The sequence below is a fragment of the Rhamphochromis sp. 'chilingali' genome (genome assembly GCF_963969265.1).
Source record: "Rhamphochromis sp. 'chilingali' genome assembly, chromosome: 1".
Lineage (NCBI taxonomy): Eukaryota > Metazoa > Chordata > Actinopteri > Cichliformes > Cichlidae > Rhamphochromis > Rhamphochromis sp. 'chilingali'.
This window is the reverse complement of record NC_137929.1, coordinates 51,281,165-51,302,452: the sequence shown is the minus strand read 5'-3', so window position 1 is coordinate 51,302,452 and position 21,288 is coordinate 51,281,165. Positions and strand designations below refer to the sequence as shown.

The following is a 21,288-nucleotide window of genomic DNA, read 5'->3' as shown; positions in this document are numbered from 1 at the left end:
AGATGCAGTAAAAAAAAGGAAACTTATCTTTAAGTTAGTACTCACATGAAGACATTTTTTAATTGTTTCTTGATTTATAGAAATGTTTTGTTGTATTTTGTTTAAATAACTGCTTCAGGGAATACCTGATCTCATTCTCTGAGTGGATGAGGTATACGGGTGGGTCTGGGGATGCAGAATGACTCCATTGTGCTGCTCATTAGGTTGTCTGAGGTTTTTCTGAGGAACTGCTACCAGCTCGGGTCAGGAGCACCTGACTCACCACTCCTCAGTGAAGGAGTTTAGTTTGGCTGTTGGATAGTTGATCGGGTGTGGCATTGCAAAATGAGGCTCCGGCAAGATACTGAGTAGCTAAACCCACACGCTGAGAAAGTCCAGAATGGAAAGATAAAGAAAAGATAAGATAAAGAAGCCCTAAAAACAAAGTAAATGAACATTCTGAATATAATTACGGGTGATTTAGCAGAGAGTGTGCTTTGGATAAAGCATGTTAAGATTGGTGGTGAATGCTAAGTAGAAAACACAAAAAAAAGGAAAAAGAGGCAGAAAGCATAGACAAAAGTTTCTTGCATTAATGGATGAATGAGGCATGTTGTGTAAAGTGCTTCAAGTGCTCAAGTACAATAAAAAAAGTGCTATGTAAAAACTAGTCCATTTACAATCACCAGTGTTCCATCATTCATCAGAAACGAAGCAGGAGTTGTCTAAGCATGCACAGCTCCTCTCTGCTATTAAAATCATGCTTCTTGGCTGCAAATCTCCTTGCTTAAAACATTGTTTTCTCCTTTAAAATACAGGTTTTAATGACTCTCACGGGGGATAAAGAATTGAGCATTGCTTTTCAAGATTGAATCGATAACTTTTACTTTGTTCTTCATATAGTATCTGAAAATATGAAATGCTTCAGATGCGGGATGGGGGAGCATCCCAAGTAGAGACAGCTGAACAAGTAGGTAACAAACAGATGAATGTAGATATGGAAAAAGGCACAAGGCAAGTGATAAAAAAGGAAAAGAGTGAAAAGATGAAAGAACTTTACATGCAATGTGGTGAACAGTGTTGGTCAAGTTACTTGAAAAAAGTAATCAGTAACTAATTAATGATTACTTCCCCCCAAAAGTAATCCCATTACTTTATTGATTACTTATTTTCAAAAGTAATTAGTTACTTAGTTACTTATTATAACATGATTTATACCCTGAGTAGGTAGCGATAGATCTTTCAGCCCAATTCTACTTTTCTGCATAATCCATCATATAAAATGTAATCAAATGAAAAACCTCTTTTTAAAACTTGTTTTATTAGTTTTAACCTTTTAACTTTATGCATCAAGCAAAAAATAAATTATATGCAACATTCTCTGACTGGAAGAAATTTGTTTAACATTTAAACCTATTTTCTGCACATTCCTGCACATAAAATAAGATATTTTTTGTGTTTACACTCACTCTTTCAAATAGATGCAAGTAAAACACAGCAGAAAATAAATAAAATCAAAGACTCAGCGGTCCTGTTGCTCTATTTTCACCTGTTTAGCAGGCGGATGTTTGCCCTGGTGCAGGTGAGCCGCAGCGGTTATGTCAGTGGAAGAATCTGGGAGTTTCTCTGTGAATTTCCCATTACGTCGTTGCGCACTCGGTGCTTGCTCGGAAGTTTAGGGGGTTTTTTCGCTGCAAAAAGAAGTTTTCTTCCCACGCAGTGAATAGCGGACACTAATGTTTTTGTCACTTTTTACAGAATCAAACTCAAAGTAAGGTCAGTACTTCCACGCTTTAAACACTGCACGCTCATACTCTCTCCCACGCTCGATATATTATCCAGTGTTGCTCTGCACACAGCTGTTTAACACAGCGTGCTTACGGGAAAGTAACAGTAATCTAATTACCTTTTTTGCAATAATAATCCCTTACTTTACTCGTTACTTGAAAAAGTAATCGGATTACAGTAACGCGTTACTGCCCATCTCTGGTGGTGAAACGGTTGTTGGTGGAATGAAGGAACAGACAGGCTAAATTCTTTCATAGTAACTCAGTCAGTGTGGGAGGAGGGGGATGTTGTAATGGATGAAGACTTTCAATTTTTATATAAAGAGGAAGAACATTAAAACTAAACAACAAAAACGTGAGGTGAAAAAAGTCTTAAAGGGACATTCAAAAGTCCCTCTGTGTCATTCACACATGGTGAATCAGAGGTAGACGGTTAAAATAAAAAAAGAGAATAACTATTTCTTTGTTAAAATTAGAAAGTTTTTGGAAGACACAACAGGATCCATAAAGATGATTCACCTGGATCCACTTCCCCAAGAGCTTAGGCTCTCTGCCAGAGTCAATATGAAAAACACAGCAGGGCTTGGAAAGGAAAAAGACAGTAATGAGGGTGATGCTGCTGACTGTAAGAGAGAGTTCATGTGTCATTTCACTTAGTCATGAAAGTCATAAAAGTAACGTCACTGATGGAATCTATATTTTTATTTCCAATGAATTTAAGCCTCTTTCTGTTGACGTCACTGACGTATATGCAGGTCACAGTTTAAAAATCAGGCACTAAGAGAGAAACTGTGTCCCACTGTTTCCTGGACCGCGACTGTTGCCACTCTGTGTTGGAATTTGGAGACCGTTCCATTTATTTGGAGAGCTGCTTCATTCTTTCCTTCCTGGCTTCAGGTACAGTCAAACTAGGAGTTAAGTAAACCATGTTGGTTGTTTACATCAGCAGAAAACAGAAAACAAATTGTGACGTTAAATTAATGTTACAAACATTGATTATCAATTTTATTGTAGGATGAATGATCTGAAATGGTTTGAAAATATTTGGTTTTGCAGTCATATGTTGTTTTCTGGAAAGAAAACACATGAAGAGAGAAATATTTGAATGGAATTATTGCTAATTATTGCGAGTCCAAAGATAATTTTTTATATAATAGTAGACTATCAAATGCTGTTAATAACACTGGTTTCAGTGTATTTTCACCAGAGCACAGCTTGTCTTTAACACACTATTCATACAAGAAGAGTATGAAAAACAGCATGCACGTCACTGCTGTTTTATTGATAGTTCCAGGTTATTTCTGTAAATGTTCTGTGACAAACTCAGATTTTTTTCATCCTTTCTGTATTGAATTGATAGTAGCTTTTTTTTCCACAGAGACACTAACATCACCATGAAGCTGCTGACTCTGTGTGCACTTCTCTGTGCAATGATAGCTGTAACCACGGCTGGTGGTGAGTATTGCACTATAATTTCCATTATTTATATATGAGTGTAGTTAAAAATACAAATTAATAGTAACATATGCATCTTATTTATGAGAGTTAAAGCAAAGGGATTGATGCCCACAAATGAAATACATTTTCCAGATTTTCAATAACTAATGTCATGTTGAATCCAAGATAATAGATAAGATATATAAGTTACCATTGTTACAATTAATTATATTGTCTTAATAGATACAAAGCATACAGCTATATATATATATCAATCTATCAACGTGAAGGAAAGACAACACCCTGTACTTCATACACATAACTGCACACCAGTACACCACCAAACCTTTAATTATTGTTTATTTCTCAAATGTTACTTGTATGACTTGTCAGTTATTGGATATATAATAATTAAAAGTAATACAAAATAAGATATTAACCAGAGACACATGTACAACTGTTCATTTGTCCACAGCCAAGAGTCACCTGATCAAGAGGTGCATTTATTGTCCTGATGGTTGGAATCAAGCCCGGTGTCCTTACGGTTGGACTCAAGTCGGTAGTCGCTGCTTTACCTACAATCAAACACCCATGAGTTGGGATTCTGCTAAGGTAATTTTATTTTACTTTTATCATCTTTAACACCTGATTGAACCACTCATTGTTTTAAAAAACCTCTGCTTTGTCCCTCTTCATTGAAGAGACACTGCTGGGGCTTGGGGGCAAACCTTGCATCAGTGCACACTTACTGGGAGCACCAAAGGATCATGCAGCTGTTTGGCAACACGCCAGTTTGGATTGGAGGAAGCAAAGGACTCAAGGTATATTGTCAAAAGAAAATGTTAATTCCCACCTACAATATTATGTCAAAAATGTCAATCAACAATCTTGGGTGGAGATCTGAGGATCTGCCTTTTAGAGATTATTAACCAGGTAAATAATATGCCTAATGTGAGATTTGCCAGTTAGATATACAGAAAGTTATGCGTGGTTGCATTAAAGTGAGCTGATCTGTTGGTTAGGATTACACACAGGCCTGTCTGAAGTACTTTTTTTTCAAATTTTGTCTTCTACAAGGGTACTTGGTTTTGGAGTGATGGGACCAGTTCCTCTTTTTCAAAATGGTGCTGGGGAGAGCCAAGCAATGGTTACTACGAGAACTGTCTGCAGATGAGTTCTCGAGGTAATTTAGAACAGTTATCAACGAGTGCTTAATGTGTATGACTGGTTGAAGTGATCAAATATACAAGCCATAAAGGCTGGTTCTTTAGGTTTTTCATTTGAGTAACATTTGAATGATTTCTGCTCTTGAATCTTGCAGATTCAAATTGCTGGCTTGATGCATGGTGTGGATATCATCTGCCATCTGTTTGCGCCAAGAATATCGTCAATTGACAGTGTTGGACTGACACTCAAGCACGAAACTCCCATAAAACACACACTGATGTGTGATGGTGGTTGCTCTTTTTTGAGGAATAAAGCTTCAAGCAAACATGTCCGTCTTCTTTTGTGGCACATACACATATTTTAAGCAGTTATATGCATTATTTTTTCTCTACCTTGTATGCATGTACAAGTTATCTTGACCAGTTACCAGACCATTACACCTAAGATGTGTTGTACAATTTGTATTTACTCCCTGATGTTTAAATGTGCTGCCAGATTGGGTGAGCATGATATGATAATTTCAACTTTTTTTAAACTACTTTCTGTCTTTCTGCCAACAATATTCTTAGTACTCTCTTTGTATACAGTAAAGTAAGAGGAAACTAAGATTTTTCTCTACATGACAATTACAATACAAGGAAACATATCTGTAGCTTGCTGTGCATGTACTCATCTCTGAGCACAGGGAAAATGACAAAAATGAAGGCCTAAATCCTTGATAGTAAGCATAATAAAACACAATAATCTAATGACTTATTGATGATTATACAAGGTTCGATCCTGGATTAATGATTATTTTCAGTTTCTTTCTGGCCACATTCCTTTAGTTTAGCATTATTCAGTATTTTCCTTGCATTCTTATTATTCCTATACTGATAATATTCAGCTATATATGCTGAGGTTCACCGATTGGACAGGTTGTCCACCCTGTTTATCCCAGATTAGTGACTGACTCCTGCCTTCTTTTAAACTCTAGCAAGACTGAGGCTAGCATTGTAGCACCTCCTGATGTTAATTCAAGAACCAGTGTTTGTAATATTTGATTCATCTTTGGGCTTTGACTCACATATAAAACTGATCTCATGTACCTGTTTCTTTCATTTAAGGAACATTTCTTAATTGTGACCTCCTCTTCTACACTAGAAAACTTGTTCATGCATTTGTGTCATTGCACCTAGATTATTGTATTCCTGTATTTATTGGCTTAGATAAATCGTCCTTTTCATGTCTCAAGGCAATACACGATGCTGAAGCCAGACTCTTGACACACTATAGCAAGTAACCTCATATCATCCCTATTTTATTCTCTTTTTATTAGCTCCCAGTTGATTTTAGAATTTGTTTTAAAATGTTCATGCTACTGTGGTGCCAAGGCTCTGGAAATGATTACCACTCCAGCTCACATCAAGAAATGGTTTTCTTTCATAAGAACCAACTATTTGCCTACTGTTTAAGCTTCCTGCAGCATCTGCTACTCTCCTTGTAAGCAAAGAACGTGTGAGGCATGGGTGTCCTTATGATTTCTGACCTTATCAATTTTCTGTGATTCTCACCACAACTAAAAGGAGAGCAAACAGTCCAGCAACCACAGCATGTTTCACAATGTGCTGCATGAGCATAGACATAATACAAATGTCATGAGATACAGGACTCGCTTGTTGTGCACAGCACTTGAGTAAATTACCACTGTGAATCATTTGAGTCTCAAAAGCAAAACAAAATTGTATTGAACATAAGAGGCTAGAATTGTGTACTCCATTGCATTTTGTTCATATAAGGAAGTCCAGGGCTAATAACCTTACATGAGCGAGGCTTTCTGCTTCATGCCATTTGATAGTTTCAGGACCATTAAATGTTTAAGATCTCTCTCAGAGACAGCTCTTTCCTGATGAAATATGAAAGAAATATCCTCTATAATAACCACCAACACAGGAAGACAGTGTGCACTCAACGTTTTACTCTGTTATCTTCCTGATGCACATGACACATGTTACACTTCAAAAACATTCCTACTGTAAACATTATGGATGAACCAAAATTACCTCCAACAAGGTGCCACAAAAAATAACTTATGTCACACAAATAAATTATAAGGTAAGATAAGTGATAATGAACTATTTAAATATAAAAAAATAATATTGCAAAAACTAATATGCAACATAAATGTAAAATAAGATAACTCTTTGTACAGTCATACATGGTACAATGAAATTGGAAAAACTGTCCCACATTTGCACTATGTACAACACATAGTGCAAATGTATTTATTACAGTAACTTGAGTAATAAAAAGAAGAAGAAGTGTATGGTTATTGCACATTATTGTTATCATTATACCTTGTTATAAATTTAAATATTATTATTGTTATTGTTGTTACCCCCAAAAAAGTACAGGGAGGTAGCCAATAAGTTCAGCTGTTAGCATTGATTAGGGCTATTGCCCTGTTGTAAAAGTTGTCCTTTGGTCTGTTTGCCCACATGTATATTATAATCTACACAAATTAAATGTGGACAAATATAAATACATGTGCCATGACTAAGGTTACAAAACTGACAGCTAAATATTATAAATATAATGGTTGTATTGATGTATAGCAACTTGAAATGCTCCCAAAAATGGCTCCACAGCATGTAAAAATATAATATAAGCTCTGGCGGACTTGGTTCTATGGTAGGTCTTAAAGGGTTAAAAGCAAAACTGTCCATCTGAGCACACTTCCTTTATTCAGGGATTAAAACTGAAACACGGGTGTTGATTTAAAGAAGGAAGAAACAAATGTTTTATTCTCCCACACACTGTGGACTTGTTTTTCATATTGTTTTCTATAATATGAAATCCATGGAGTCTCTTCTCACTTTCTCACTGTGGACTCTCATTCACTGTTTGGATTTTGTTAAAGGTAAATCAATGTGTTTCTATTACAGATGTTACTTTTAGTTAATTTTACACATGGGTTTATTGGTTGTGAGTTGCCTTTTTCAGTGCAGTGTGAACATTAATAATCCTCTTGTCTTCTGTCTCCACTGTGTAACTGCATTGATTCATTTATTATTTTTAACGCTCTTAAAGCCTCAAACAGTTGAGAAAGTGTAGTTCTGACTCTGCAGCTGTAACATGTAACACTAGACTGTACTTTAATGCTAAACAGTGGATGCTAATTTGCCCCTCCAATGATACAGCCCAGCAGACCGTGACAGTTATATATATATATATATATATATATATATATATATATATATATATATATATATATATATATATATATATATATATATATATAAAAGTAGGGATGGGTATCGAAAACCGGTTCTTGTTGAGAACCGGTTCCCACTGTTTCAATTCCTTGGAATCGTTTACCATTTTTGCAAACGATTCCCTTATCGATTCCAGTCGCCCTGAATGACGTCACCACGTTGCGGAGCGTCATTTACCTGGCAGGAAACATGGCGCCTAAGCAGCTCAAACGCTAAAAAGTTTGGTTATACTTTACAAGAAAGGATGACAACAGGGCAACTTGCAATACTTGCAAAGTAGATACTTCATTTAAGGGAGGAAACACTACGAATATGCAAAAGCATTTGCTCACAAAACACGCGATGCCCTTAAATGAATGTCGTGTTTTTAATTCCGCTCCGGACTCGTGAATCTCAACCCAGCAGCAGCGGTAACGTTTGCACATCCTCTCCCGTTAATGCGGCAGGTAAATAATCAACTAACAGTGCATATTATGTTAGCGCGATCTGCCTTATCTGCCATTACTCCCATTACTGTGCGTTTAGGTGACCATGATGAGAGAGACAGAGTCTGGCTGGCGCTCGCTGGCAGTTCTCGCTGCAGTCTACCGGTAGCGTCTCCTTTCAGGCCAGGATAGACTAATGTTACCGAGCAGTGACTAAGTTTGTGGTCAAAGGCTTGCACCCATTTGCCACAGCAGATGCCCCGATTTTCGGTAAGTGAATGTGTTTAATTGTAGGCAAGGACATTACTGGATATTCTTGTGTAATTGCTACAGAATAATTTATGTTATACTTTGTTATTGCTACAGAAGATTATTTATTTTATTATTTTACATTTACAATTTTTTTTCCTGGGGACCCTGTGACACCACATTGAAGAGCCGTAGGCTGGATCTCTTAAGATCTCACTGTTGGGTTTGTAAGGCCATGTTACTCCTAAATTTCTATCTTGTTCAAAGAGAAGATATAAAACAAAGTTCTAAGCTAATCGACCTTAGTGTTCTCCTTTTTTAAAAAGAATCGATAAGAGAATCGATAAAGAATCGAATCGTTAAACAGAATCGAAAATGGAATCGGAATCGTGAAAATCTTATCAATACCCATCCCTATATATAAGCATGTACAGCAGAATAATATACATCTTGATCCAATTTTAGTTATAATGGTTGTTGTAGCTCGTCTCTTCATATTTGCTGGTCTAATGGAATATTTATTCTGACTCTCATGTTAATCTTTTGTGAGTCTCCCGTCTCTTTTAGCACTTACGATCAGTACAGGTTACTTCTCTGATGTTCATGTCATTGATCACTGCATGTAGTCTACTGCATGTTAACTGATGTGTCTCGACCTGATGTTTTTGAACCTGCAGCTGCTGCTCTGAGCATCCATCCAGGCAGGTCAGTCTTCTTCTATTATGAAACCGTGACTCTGAGCTGTGCAGTGCCAGGCAGCTTCAGCAGCTGGACAGTGAAGAGAAACACCTCCACAAGGTCTTCTGTTTCATGTGAGACCTGGGGCCAATTAAATGGATCATCCTGCACCATCAAAGGTGTCTACCCATCAGACAGTGGAGTGTACTGGTGTGAGTCTGACAGCAGGGAGTGCAGCAACATCCTCAACATCACAGTGACAAGTAAGCTTGCTAAGTAATGTCAGATTGTTGATGTTGTATCTTAAGTAAAAATAAATGAACACATTTTGCAACTTTGTAACAAAGGACAAAAACCAGAGTCAGAGACCACCGTTTCTCTCTCTGCATTTCAGCTGGTGTCATCCTGCAGGGTCCTGCTGTTCCTCTGACTGAGGGAGACAGTGTGACACTAAACTGCTCCTATAAGGAAAAATATGCAAAGGAGTCTACGTCCAATTTCAGTACTGCTTTCTACAGAAATGGTGCTGTTATTGAAAAAACGTCTGAAGGAAGGTTGAGCTTTATCCATGTGTCCAAGGAGAACGAAGGCTCCTACAAGTGTGAACATCCCACTAAAGGACAGTCACCAGAGGTTTGGCTGGAAGTGAGAGGTGATGGTGATGATATTAAGTTTCATGAAGCTTTCGTCTGATGGCTTTTAGGAACAGGTATCCAGTACTCAAGGAGTAAAACTATAAATCAGAACCCTCATCCTCCTCTTTGCCTATGTAATGCGGATACGAAAGCTGATGCGCCAGAATGTCATGCTGAGTAGAATGATTATTTTAAATACAAGGGGAGCAAGCAAGTCAAATACCAAGGGCACAAGCAGGTCTAATCGGAAACAGTTTATTTCCAGACAAAAAAAAAAAAACAACTCTTAAAAAACATACGCAATAAAATGTTATCAATATACTAAAATCCTAATGGAGACTAAATAAAACAATTCTAAAACCCATAAAAATACAATTTTCTATATTCACTATAATTCCCTGGTGTAATTATGCCAGATGTTTATTACGGGTCCACCAGCAGTCCAGGAATCCCTTCTCCAGAGCGAGGTCCACACCAGCCTCGTCTCCGGCAGATGAGAAGGAGCCTCCTATCTCGTCCCTTCACTAGGCCCAAGATGGGCCTGCACTGCATTAGATTTACTTACATACAGTGTCCCAACATTTTTAGGGTCCCAAAAATGTTCAGGGTCTGTGTTTAGCATTCTCAGTAGTGAACTCAAATAAAAACTGACTAAAACACAAGTTGTATAAAGTGCTTTGAGTGCTCAATGAGAGTAGAAAAGTGCTTTATAAGAGCTAGTCCATTTACACAGTAAACTCTTCACCACTATGAACGATGGATTTTCTTTATTTACTTTTCATGTAACATTTGGTCCTAAACAGGAAAAATAATGACAAAACTTTTTCTGTGTCACAGCTCGAGCTCCATCTACGACTGCTCCTCCTCCTCCTCCTCTGATATCTCTTCCCAGGCTGGCATACACAATCTTTTTGTTCATCCTGTTCACTGGTATACTGATACTGTGTATATCCATGTGCAAAGGTTGACTCAAGGTAAGAGTAAAACAAAAAAATATATATTTAGAATAATATATTCAATTTCCACACAGGGTCAGAGGTCCAATACAACATCGTAGCTGCCTAACAAATGTCAAAAAATCAATCATAAAACTATTTTTCCAAACTTATTTTGTCAGTCTAACAATAATTCAAGTATGAAATCAGGTGATAGATACATCTGGGGCCCGTTCTTCGTACGTCGCTTACTACATCCAAGATCAAATGACACATCCAAGATCAAATCATCGCGCTAACCGTGAGCTCGCTAATCCGGTTCCCCGAACACACCTGCTGTTGACGATTACTACAGCTGGACGCAGGAATGTGACATCACTGGGTGTCGTAAAAGGGGCTACGCATCGATAGTAGAAACATTGATCGGCAACCCGCTGATTGGTCGGCGAAAATGTCGAAGGGGCGTGCTCGGTATTTTCCGGCAGCAGAGCAAGAACTCATGAGTGAGGGATTACAGGAGTTTCAGAGTTTAATTAAAACGCAAGAGAACACTGCAAAGGCTGCAAAAGCAAGGAGAGAGGGCTGGCAGAAAGTTGCTGACAAATCAAACTCGTAGGTAATTTAATAATAATAATAATAATGGATTGGATTTATATAGCGCTTTCCAAGGCACCCAAAGCGCTTTACGATACCACTATTCATTCACTCCCACATTCACACACTGGTGGAGGCAGCTACGGTTGTAGCCAGGCTGCCATATCGCGCCATCGGCCCCTCTGGCCAACACCAGTAGGCGGTAGGGTAGATCTATCATATGACACTATATTGTCCAATATCATATGGCATTATATTATATTATAATATGTTATATTATATCCCCTTTCACATTAGAGCCACAACAGGACCCACAAGAACATGGGAACAAGTAAAAGTGGAATACAGGAGTATTCTACAGAATGGTAATATTTATCTCTTAGATTGCTTTGCGTCTCTTGGCAAGGTAATACTGGCCTGTAATACTCTGTTAGTTTGTTCATAACAGCAACCAAGAAAAGGGCAGAGCAAAAAAAAAGACAGGTGGTGGTCCTGCACCCCCTCGTCAACAAGTTGGTTAAGTGAATAATACCCTCACGGGAAAATCGATATCTCTCTATGAGCACACTGTCGCGCTGAGCTAAAGGATCCTGTCTATCCCGCAATATACGCTGAATTCTGAGGACTCTCCTTATCAATCTTGCACCTTCCGCAATGGGTTGGTCGCGTATACGGACAGGACATGGCTGCAACAGGCTTCCCAAATCCACCTTCGCTTTTATAGCCGTGGTCTCTCATCTTGATTACACGAAGTAATTTACAATTGCTACTCTGAAATATGAATTACATCTGTAATAATCACATACATGTAATAGAATGTTAATAGTACATTTCCCTTTTTTAGGAAATGACCTGTATGTATCTGTGTGACATCAATAAAAGGATCAAGTGCTGCATTATCTTTAGTTACATTGATAATATTTATTTATGGTGAAACAGTGGAAAAATATCGCTGTTGCTTTTGTATAAATGAAGCGGACATACCTGCGTGGCCGCGATCTAATCCTGTTTACATAAAGTAAACCTGCTCCCGAGCAGGTTTACGCTTACGGCTCTGTTGCTATGACAGCAAGTCCCGGATGAGCTTCGGGGAACCGACTGATCCAGGATCACGCGAAATCGTCAACAATCTAATCCGGCTAACCTACTTAGCGAGGTACGAAGAACGGGCCCCTGATTGAAAATAACTTAAAAGCAGCAGCAACACTTTAGCCTCTTGCTGTGAAAGATTCACTTCTTCCATTTGCAGCCTCCTCCAGTTGGACAGTAGATGCCAACTGACCACAGTGGTGTAACGTAGCTTCTCAACTCATTACACTTTGTGAAACAGACCCTTGGTTGTGGCTCAGCTAGTGACCTCAGGCATGTTTGTATGTTGATGTTCATTAAGTGAAGAAAATATTCATGATTTAAAGACAGACAATTATCATCAGGGATTCGTATTGTTGTTAATGAGGTCAGAGGTCAGAGCTAGATCTCATGGCAACAATAGAAAGTGCCACTGTTGTATAACACTGCTTATATGGGATTAAATTCTGCTTTTAAAAAAAGTCCCACTAAGTTTCTGTTCCTCCTGCAGCTGAAACTGAGACAAAAATGAGAGAGTCTGATCATCTCTGACTGGAGTGTCTGAGGATGAAGATCATGATGAACAATAACGATCAATGTATCACCAGGATTAAAGTAACATTTTTTTGGTTTTACTTTTTTAACTTTATAACTTTTTAACAGCTGATGTTTTGCCTACACTGTTAGCTCATGACCTGATGATCAATCTGCTGTTTGCACTGAACTGAAAACTGCATAATTCTCACATTTGATGTGTTTTTGGTTTAAAAGACAAAAACAATGATTATGTCAACGTCAAAATGTACATAAGCTTCATGCTAGTCTTTATATGTCAATATTAACACTCCGATGCTAACGTAGTAATGTCTTTATTATTGTAGTTAAAATCAAATAAAAACTAATGTATTATGTTTCATATTTGCTCTGTATATTACATTTTATAAGAAGTTTCTTTTAGGAAACCAGGGGTACAGGTTTGTGTTGTCATGTTTCCTGTTTTATTTTGAAAGTCTTGGGTGTCCTGTGTCTTCTATGCTGAATGTGTTTAGCTGTACTTTTTTCCCTGTGATGTCATTATGCTCATTAGTGCCAGCTTTTCCCCAGGTGTTTCCACTTCCCTCATTACCCCTCTGTGTATTTAGTCTGTGTGTTTTCATTCAGTCTTTGTCAGATCATCTGTGTTTCTTTCCTCCACGTAACGTTAAGCTCACGTATTTCACGATTCAACTCAGGTCTTGCGCATGTTCCATGTTCATGTTTTTTCCTCATAGCTTCTCACATGCTCCTGCCCTGAATCATGTTCATGTCTTTTGTCATAGTTGTCATAGTTTAATTTCTTCCAGTTTAGGTTTTAGTTTAGTTTTCGTCCCTGTTCACTTTATCTTGTTATTTGTATTCATATAATCACCCTTAACAAAGGGCTTTTTATTCATTCTACATTCAGTTTTTTGTCTGCATTTGGGTCCACTATTTGCTCAACATACAGTCAGTCGACAATAATGTTCTTATAAATAAACAAATGTATCGTTATCTTGTTAATTACTTGTTAATAACTTGGTCAGCAGCTCCATGTTCTGGTGGGATTTGTGAATCTATGTGCACAACAACTGGTCTAAACTATTTTCTTTCCTGAACTGCACCTCAGGCCCCAATTCACTCAATTCAGTCTTTCTCTACCTCACCAGAGACACAGATCTCTTCAAGTCCCCCTCATGCTTTGAGGAAGTTGAGGTAATACATTTGTATGATTGAAGTCGTGTCTGAATACACCACTTCATAGTCTATGTCTCCCCCTTGCTGTCTGATCACAAACAGTCCTTGCCACTTAGGAAGTAACTTTGAGCTTAACTAAGAAGCATTACAAACACTTTGTTTCCTGGTGAAGCATGTCTGAGTCAAGACTCTGTGTTGTACAAATACTGCTTCCTGGATCTGAAGCAAATTCTCTCGTAATAACCTACCAAGAACCAGGAGCTTCGCTCACAGGTCCAGAACGTAATGAGTCTAAGTTTTACTTGGACTCATGCTGCTTCATATTTGGATGATGACATCATCCAAGTATGAAGCAGCATATGCGGTGTGTGGTACATGAGGCCGTACTGTACTGCATTGCAAAATGCTGTTGCAATGCAGCAACATCTGTATTATTCTATTCTATTAACAAATACAGAAACAGTATGCACCATACTTCTGTTAAACATTCACTGTATGTGTAGACAGCAGCATAGAAAAGGTCTGCAAAAACCTGGAAAATAGTAGTACTGATTTCTAGTATCTGAACATGTGATATACACACAAAATCAGAAAGTCAATTACCCAGTAGCAATCAAAGCAATTTGCTACCTGACACCAACTTGGTATAGTGTACTTTTAGCATAATAGACATGGATAAATCAGCATGAAGGTACTGAGGAAGACTCTGGTTTTAAAGTGTGATGTACTGATGTCCCTGAGCAGCAGTGAAACCCTCTCTTACTGCCAAAAATGGGACACACTGAATGAAAAACGTTTTTTGGAGTAACCGTTGTTTCAAAATGAGCCTCTATTATTAGTCTGGCGGAGCTTAAGAAACTACATTTTGTCCATGAAACACACAGTACTAAGGATAATGCTGCTGATCAAAATTTCTGACTGGAGTTTCGTGGTGAAATGTTCCTTAGTTAAAAAAGCAGCATCCCTGGTGGAACCTGTATTTTATTTTACAGTGAATTTACTGCTCTTTCGATTGGCATTAACCCTTTAAGACCTACCATAGAACCAAGTCCGCCAGAGCTTATCTTTATATTTTTACATGCTGTAGTGTCATTTTTGGGAGCATTTGATTGATTGATTGATTGATTGATTGATTGAATCTTTATTTTGAACATGTTGAAAAAGTACAACAACATAGAATTAAAAGAGACAAATGAACAAAGCAAAACAAAAGGAAAACGAGCAACCACAACTACTTTCATGTTCAAAAAGGAGCAGGAAGAAGCATAAGCATTTCAAGTTGCTATACATCAATACAATCGTTATAGCCCAGATTTTAATAATATGTATGCATTAAGTGCATAATTACTACATAAATTGCAAAAAAGCAATAAACTACAAAAAATTAAAAAACATTTTTGGCTTTTTGTTTTTTACATATATTTCTAGTTAGAGAAAATTAAGAGGCTTATCCCTCAAAACTGTAAATATAAAAAAGTTGCACAAAATAGTTTCCAACCACAGGATATTTATTTTGAGTGACTTCATAGGTTTATTTTTGAGTTACATCAATTTCTACATACTGCAGGAAAAACAAAAATAAATCCTATAATACAAATTTGCAAAAAAACAGCATATGCATCAAAATAAACTGTTTCCAGCAGTGCAATTTGAGCTCTAAGCATCACAGAAACAGTTTTTTGTTGCTGCAAATTCTTTTTATGAAATTTTTGCAAAGCTATATGTGGAAGGAAACCGTGACCTCATGGTGAGTCAACTGCTTCTGACCTTAACTGGTAGCAGTTACCGAAAAAAATTCTCCACACCCCAGACAACCTGACCACAACTGTGATGGAGTCATTCTGCATCCCCAGATCCACCCACCCACCATGTCCACTCAGAGAGAGAGAGAGATCAGCCATTTTCTGAAGCAGTTATGTAAACAAAAGCCAGCAAAACATTTCTATAAATCAAGAAACAATAATCCTCCACAAAATGTTTCTCTCTTCATGTGAGCACTAACTGAAAGATAAGTTTTTCTTTTTTTTCCCTTTTTTAAAAACTGTATCTGAAAACAAGAATAAAAAATCTGGAAATGGCCATAATCCAGGAAACAGTGGCCATAGTCTAGGAAACAGTGGCCATAGTCCAGGAAACAGTGGCCATAGTCCAGGAAACAGTGGAACATTCCCTGAGTGCCTAAGGTTGGAGCACAGATTTATAAAAATATCTTCTTCTTTTTTTTTTTCAATTTAATGTGACCTGTGATTACCTCATTAATAGAATAGAATAATGCAGATGTTGCTGCATTGCAACAGCATTGTGCACCACAGTATCTGGGGTACCATTTGGGAGGCAGGCACATGCACCTGCAGATGAGCAAAACAGCAGCCATTGTATCCTGCCAAGATAAGGAAAGAGGTACATCAGTTCTTGAGGTGGGCTGGTTACTATTGTTGGTCCATGCCCAGCTTTGCGCAGCTGACCTACAATAATACATACAGGTGACCCTGAATCCTCCCTTAGTTATGCTGCAATAGGCATAGGCTGCTTGGGGATTCCCATGATGCATTGAGTGTTTTTTCCTTCTCAGTCACCTTTCTCACTCACTATGTGTTAATAGACCTCTCTGCATTGAATCATACCTGTTATTAATTTCTGTCTCTCTTCCACAGCATGTCTTTATCCTGTTTTCCTTCTCTCACCCCAACCGGTCGCAGCAGATGGCTCCGCCCCTCCCTGAGCCTGGTTCTGCCGGAGGTTTCTTCCTGTTAAAAGGGAGTTTTTCCTTCCCACTGTCACCAAAGTGCTTGCTCATAGGGGCCATATGATTGTTGGGTTTTTCCTCTGTATTTTTTCTCCGCATCCTCACAAAAACAAAAATGAACAGCTTGTAGAACTGGGGGGTCATATATAGATAAGAACTGGGAGGGGTGTGTTTGGAGGCGTGGTCCCGCTCCTGAAATTCAGATAATTTATCTCCAAGTAAAGTTTGGAATCTGTACTTTATTTTCCACTTAATTTACAGCTCATTCAGTTTGGCATTGATGAAGTAATTGCAGGTCACATTTAATAACAAAACAAACAAACAACAAACCTCCCCCCAAAAAAACACTTAAGTTGTTTTTATAAATGTGCATGCTCGAACCTAAAGCACTTGGGGAGAAACTGTGTTCCATTGTTTCCTGGACTATGACCAATTCCAGTAACTTTCTCAGTAACTGCTACCAGTTAAGGTCAGGAGCAGTTGACTCACCACTATGCCATAAAGCTGGCTCCTATTCTGAGCTGCTCAGTGGAGTTTAGTTTGGCTGTGTTTGGCTTAGTCCACTTTTCCACTGTTCATCAGAAATGAAGCAGCCCACCGGAGAAGTAAGCTGCACACAGACATTAAGTTACTTTTAGATTCTAGATTCTGTTTTAGAGTCAATATGAAAAACACATGGACAGGAAACAGACAGTAATGAGGATGATGCTGTTGACTGAAAGAGAGAGTTGTTTTGTTACATTTCCTTTAGTTATAAAAGTGGCATCATTGCTGGAATCTGTATTTAAATTTTGATGAATCCACGGCTCTTTCTGTTGACATTGATGACGTAAATGCAGGTCACAGTTTAAAACTCAGGCACTCAGAGAGAAACTGTGTCCCACTGCTTCCTGGGCCGCAGCAATTTCCACTCTGTGTTTGAAGAGGCCGTTCCATTTATTTGGAGAGTTGCTTCATTCTTTCCTTCCTGGCTTCAGGTACAGTCAAAATAAGAGTTGGATAAGCTATTTTGGTTATTTACATCAGAGTAAAACAGAAAATGATTGTGGCATTAAAATAATGTTACAAACATTGATTATCAATTTTATTTTAGGATGAATTTTCTGGAATATTTTGAGAAATATTTTGGGGGAATTATTGCTTCTTTGATTTGAAGAAATGGTTTGTTATCTTTTCTTTAAGTATACTTTTCAGTGAAAGCCCTCTCTCTCTCTCTGTCTCCCTTTCTGAGTGGACATGGTGGATGATTAAGTCTGGGAGTGTGACTGAGTAACTGCTTAAAACAAGCCTGCAAACACTGCTAACTGTAATTTCAAACTGGAGTCTCCAGGTGAAACTGTCAGCAGCGGCTTGACAGATTTTACAGTTTTAAATGTAATGCTGGTGTTTTCAACAGTGTTTCTATAACTCTGATTGATTCTTCCAATCTGCTGGGCGTGTCTGCTATATGTGCTGTGGTGTACATCATGTTTCAGAATATCGCCCTGATAGACACTCTTTCTCACTTTTTCTTTGACTTGAAGAGGAGGAATGGACAGAAAAGGATGAGTCATTCTCTGCTCTCCTACAATGGCCATTTTATCATTTTGCAGAAACCCTTAAATATGCTGCTGGTTTCCATAATGCCCTGTTCCAGTCAGAGTATGCAGGAAATGCAGATATGTTGAGCTGTTTTCGCACCAGTCTGCTAAAAGTGTCACCACATACAACTGCATTGCTGGAGAGTGAAAGCTAGCAGTATGAACTGTTTACTGATCTGCATTTCCTTCACAATGGAAACATTTCCACCTCTTATGATCCAGCCTGATGGTTTTATGGAGGATCGATGAAAGAAAATCAGTGTGTGACACTGAAGTCTGTTGAGATGTTTCACTCAGGTTTTTCTAGAAGATGGTTCTGAAAACACTCCCATATTGAAGTAAATGTAGTCACTTTGTTTCTTTTATGACAAGTACAGGTCCAAAGAGTCACAATGATGTAATTTTTTATATAATAGTAGACTATCAAATGCTGTTAATAACACTGGTTTCAGTGTATTTTCACCTGAACAAAGCTTGTCCTTAACACACTATTCATTCAAGAAGAGTATGAAAAACAACAAGCACGTCACTGCTGTTTTATTGATAGTTACAGGTTATATAAATGCGTAAAATTAAACTGTATATAAGCGCTGGTCTTAATATGTTCTATACATGTTTTTACGATAGTAACTTTTTTTTTTCTGTTTTCCACAGAGACACTAACATCACCATGAAGCTGCTGACTCTGTGTGCTCTTCTCTGTGCAATGATGGCTGTAACCACTGCTGGTGGTGAGTATGGCAGTATAATTTCCATTATATATATATATATATATATATATATATATATATATGAGTGTAATTAAACATACAAATTAATAGTAAAATGTATTAATTTAATTAATGTAATCTTATTTATGAGAGTTAAAGAAAATTGATTGATGCCCACAGGTTTTTTGCATTTTCCAGATTTTCAATAACTTATGTCACGCTTAACAGAAAAAAAACCCTTACAAACCTTGAGGTTTCTGGCTGTTATACTGTTATACTCAATACCTAAATGATTGGCTTCCACTTTTAATTGACCTTCTTTCCTGAAATACAAAGCTTAAAGTAACATATATCATATATCTATACCAATCTATAAATGTGAAGGAAAGACAACGCCCTGTACTTCATACACATAACTGCACCTGAACACCACCAAACCTTTAATTATTGTTTATATGTCCAATGTTACTTGTATGACTTGTCAGTTATTGGATATATAATAATTAAAAGTAATACAAAATAAGATATTAACCAGAGACACATGTACAACTGTTCATTTGTCCACAGCCAAGAGTCACCTGGTCAAGAGGTGCATTTATTGTCCTGATGGTTGGAATCAAGCCCGGTGTCCTTACGGTTGGACTCAAGTCGGTAGTCGCTGCTTTACCTACAATCAAACACCCATGAGTTGGGATTCTGCTAAGGTAATTTTATTTTACTTTTATCATCTTTAACACCTGATTGAACCACTCATTGTTTTAAAAAACCTCTGCTTTGTCCCTCTTCATTGAAGAGACACTGCTGGGGCTTGGGGGCAAACCTTGCATCAGTGCACACTTACTGGGAGCACCAAAGGATCATGCAGCTGTTTGGCAACACGCCAGTTTGGATTGGAGGAAGCAAAGGACTCAAGGTATATTGTCAAAAGAAAATGTTAATTCCCACCTGCAGTGAAACCTGAGGCAGGGGAGAGAAGCTAAAAGATCAGGCATTAATGATAACCAGTGTTGGGCAAGTTACTTTGAAAAAGTAATTAATTATAGTTAGTAGTTACTTCTTCAAAAAAGTAGATGAGCTAGTAACTGAGTAACAAGATTGTAAAAGTAATTAATTACTTGAAAACTTAACTATAATTAATTACTTTTTCAAAGTAACTTGCCCAACACTGGTTAGGATAAAGCACAGGCCTGTCTGAACTACTAATTTTTTTCTTCTACAAGGGTACTTGGTGGTGGAATGATGGGACCAGTTTCTTCTTTTCAAAATGGTGCTGGGGAGAGCCCAGTAATGGTTACTATGAGAACTGTCTGCAGATGAGTTCTCGAGGTAATTTAGAACAGTTATCAACGAGTGCTTAATGTGTATGACTGGTTGAAGTGATCAAATATACAAGCCATAAAGGCTGGTTCTTTAGGTTTTTCATTTGAGTAACATTTGAATGATTTCTGCTCTTGAATCTTGCAGATTCAAATTGCTGGCTTGATGCATGGTGTGGATATCGTCTGCCATCTGTCTGCGCCAAGAATATCTTCACCTGACAGTGTTGGACTGACACTCAAAGCATGAAGCTCCCATAAAACACACACTGATGCATGATGGTGTTTGCTCTTTGTTTTTGCAACATTAACTTAAGCTTCCTGCAGCATCAGCTACTCTTCTTGTGAGCAAAGAACATTTGCTGCATTGATGTCCTTATGACATTTATCTTAACATAACATAAAATGATATGTTAAGATAAATGATAAGATGTAAGTAAACTCAAATATGTAAAATTAGTATATTTTTGTATATAGTTATTTCAATATGAGTAATATTGCAAAAACTAACATGCAACATAAATTTATATTATTACTTTTCAGTGGATTTAAACTATCAGCTTTTATTTTGATATTCAGTGTATGTTATATTTATTTAAATTAATAAACAATATCCTTAATCTCGAATTCAGCTATGTGATTACAAATGCTTGGTGGAAAAATAGTCTCACAAATGTCCTCATCAGCAGTGTGTTACTGTCTGTCTCCACCTTGTGGACATTTTGACACTTTCCGCTTGTTTCAATGCAAACTGAACACCTTATATAATGTAATTAATATAATTATAATCTTGGTTCAGAATGTTTATGCAAATTATCTTCTTTATGGATATTAACACCTGGATATGGAGCATATATTGTTACAGCAGTGTAATGTTGTGCTGTTTGTTTAAGAGCCTGTTGTTATGGAATCAAATTAAAAACACACATCTGCATGAGCTCCATCATATTCTTGAACAGTGGGGTTGGTGTGTTGCCATGAATTATGGGACAGAGTGATCTTTTTCCTTTCATAA

The 21,288-nt window shown here is 37.6% G+C and overlaps 2 protein-coding genes across 2 annotated transcripts; both read left to right on the top strand.

Moving 5' to 3' along the window:
- Nucleotides 1–3,160: 3,160 nt before the first annotated feature.
- Nucleotides 3,161–4,598, top strand: LOC308408519 (type-2 ice-structuring protein-like; the record flags this gene model as incomplete). Its single annotated transcript, XM_080900832.1, has 5 exons — nucleotides 3,161–3,221; nucleotides 3,679–3,815; nucleotides 3,905–4,024; nucleotides 4,281–4,386; nucleotides 4,525–4,598. 5 exons carry the CDS (start codon nucleotides 3,161–3,163, stop codon nucleotides 4,596–4,598), a joined length of 498 nt encoding a protein of 165 aa, XP_080756958.1.
- A 14,304-nt stretch (nucleotides 4,599–18,902) lies between these two features.
- On the top strand, nucleotides 18,903–20,495 carry LOC308408508 (type-2 ice-structuring protein-like; the record flags this gene model as incomplete). The annotated part of the gene is made up of 5 exons (XM_080900821.1): nucleotides 18,903–18,978; nucleotides 19,525–19,661; nucleotides 19,751–19,870; nucleotides 20,178–20,283; nucleotides 20,422–20,495. The coding sequence occupies exons 1-5, from the start codon at nucleotides 18,918–18,920 to the stop codon at nucleotides 20,493–20,495; spliced, it is 498 nt and encodes a 165-aa protein (XP_080756947.1). The 5' UTR covers nucleotides 18,903–18,917.
- Between the last annotated feature and the right edge of the window lie 793 nt (nucleotides 20,496–21,288).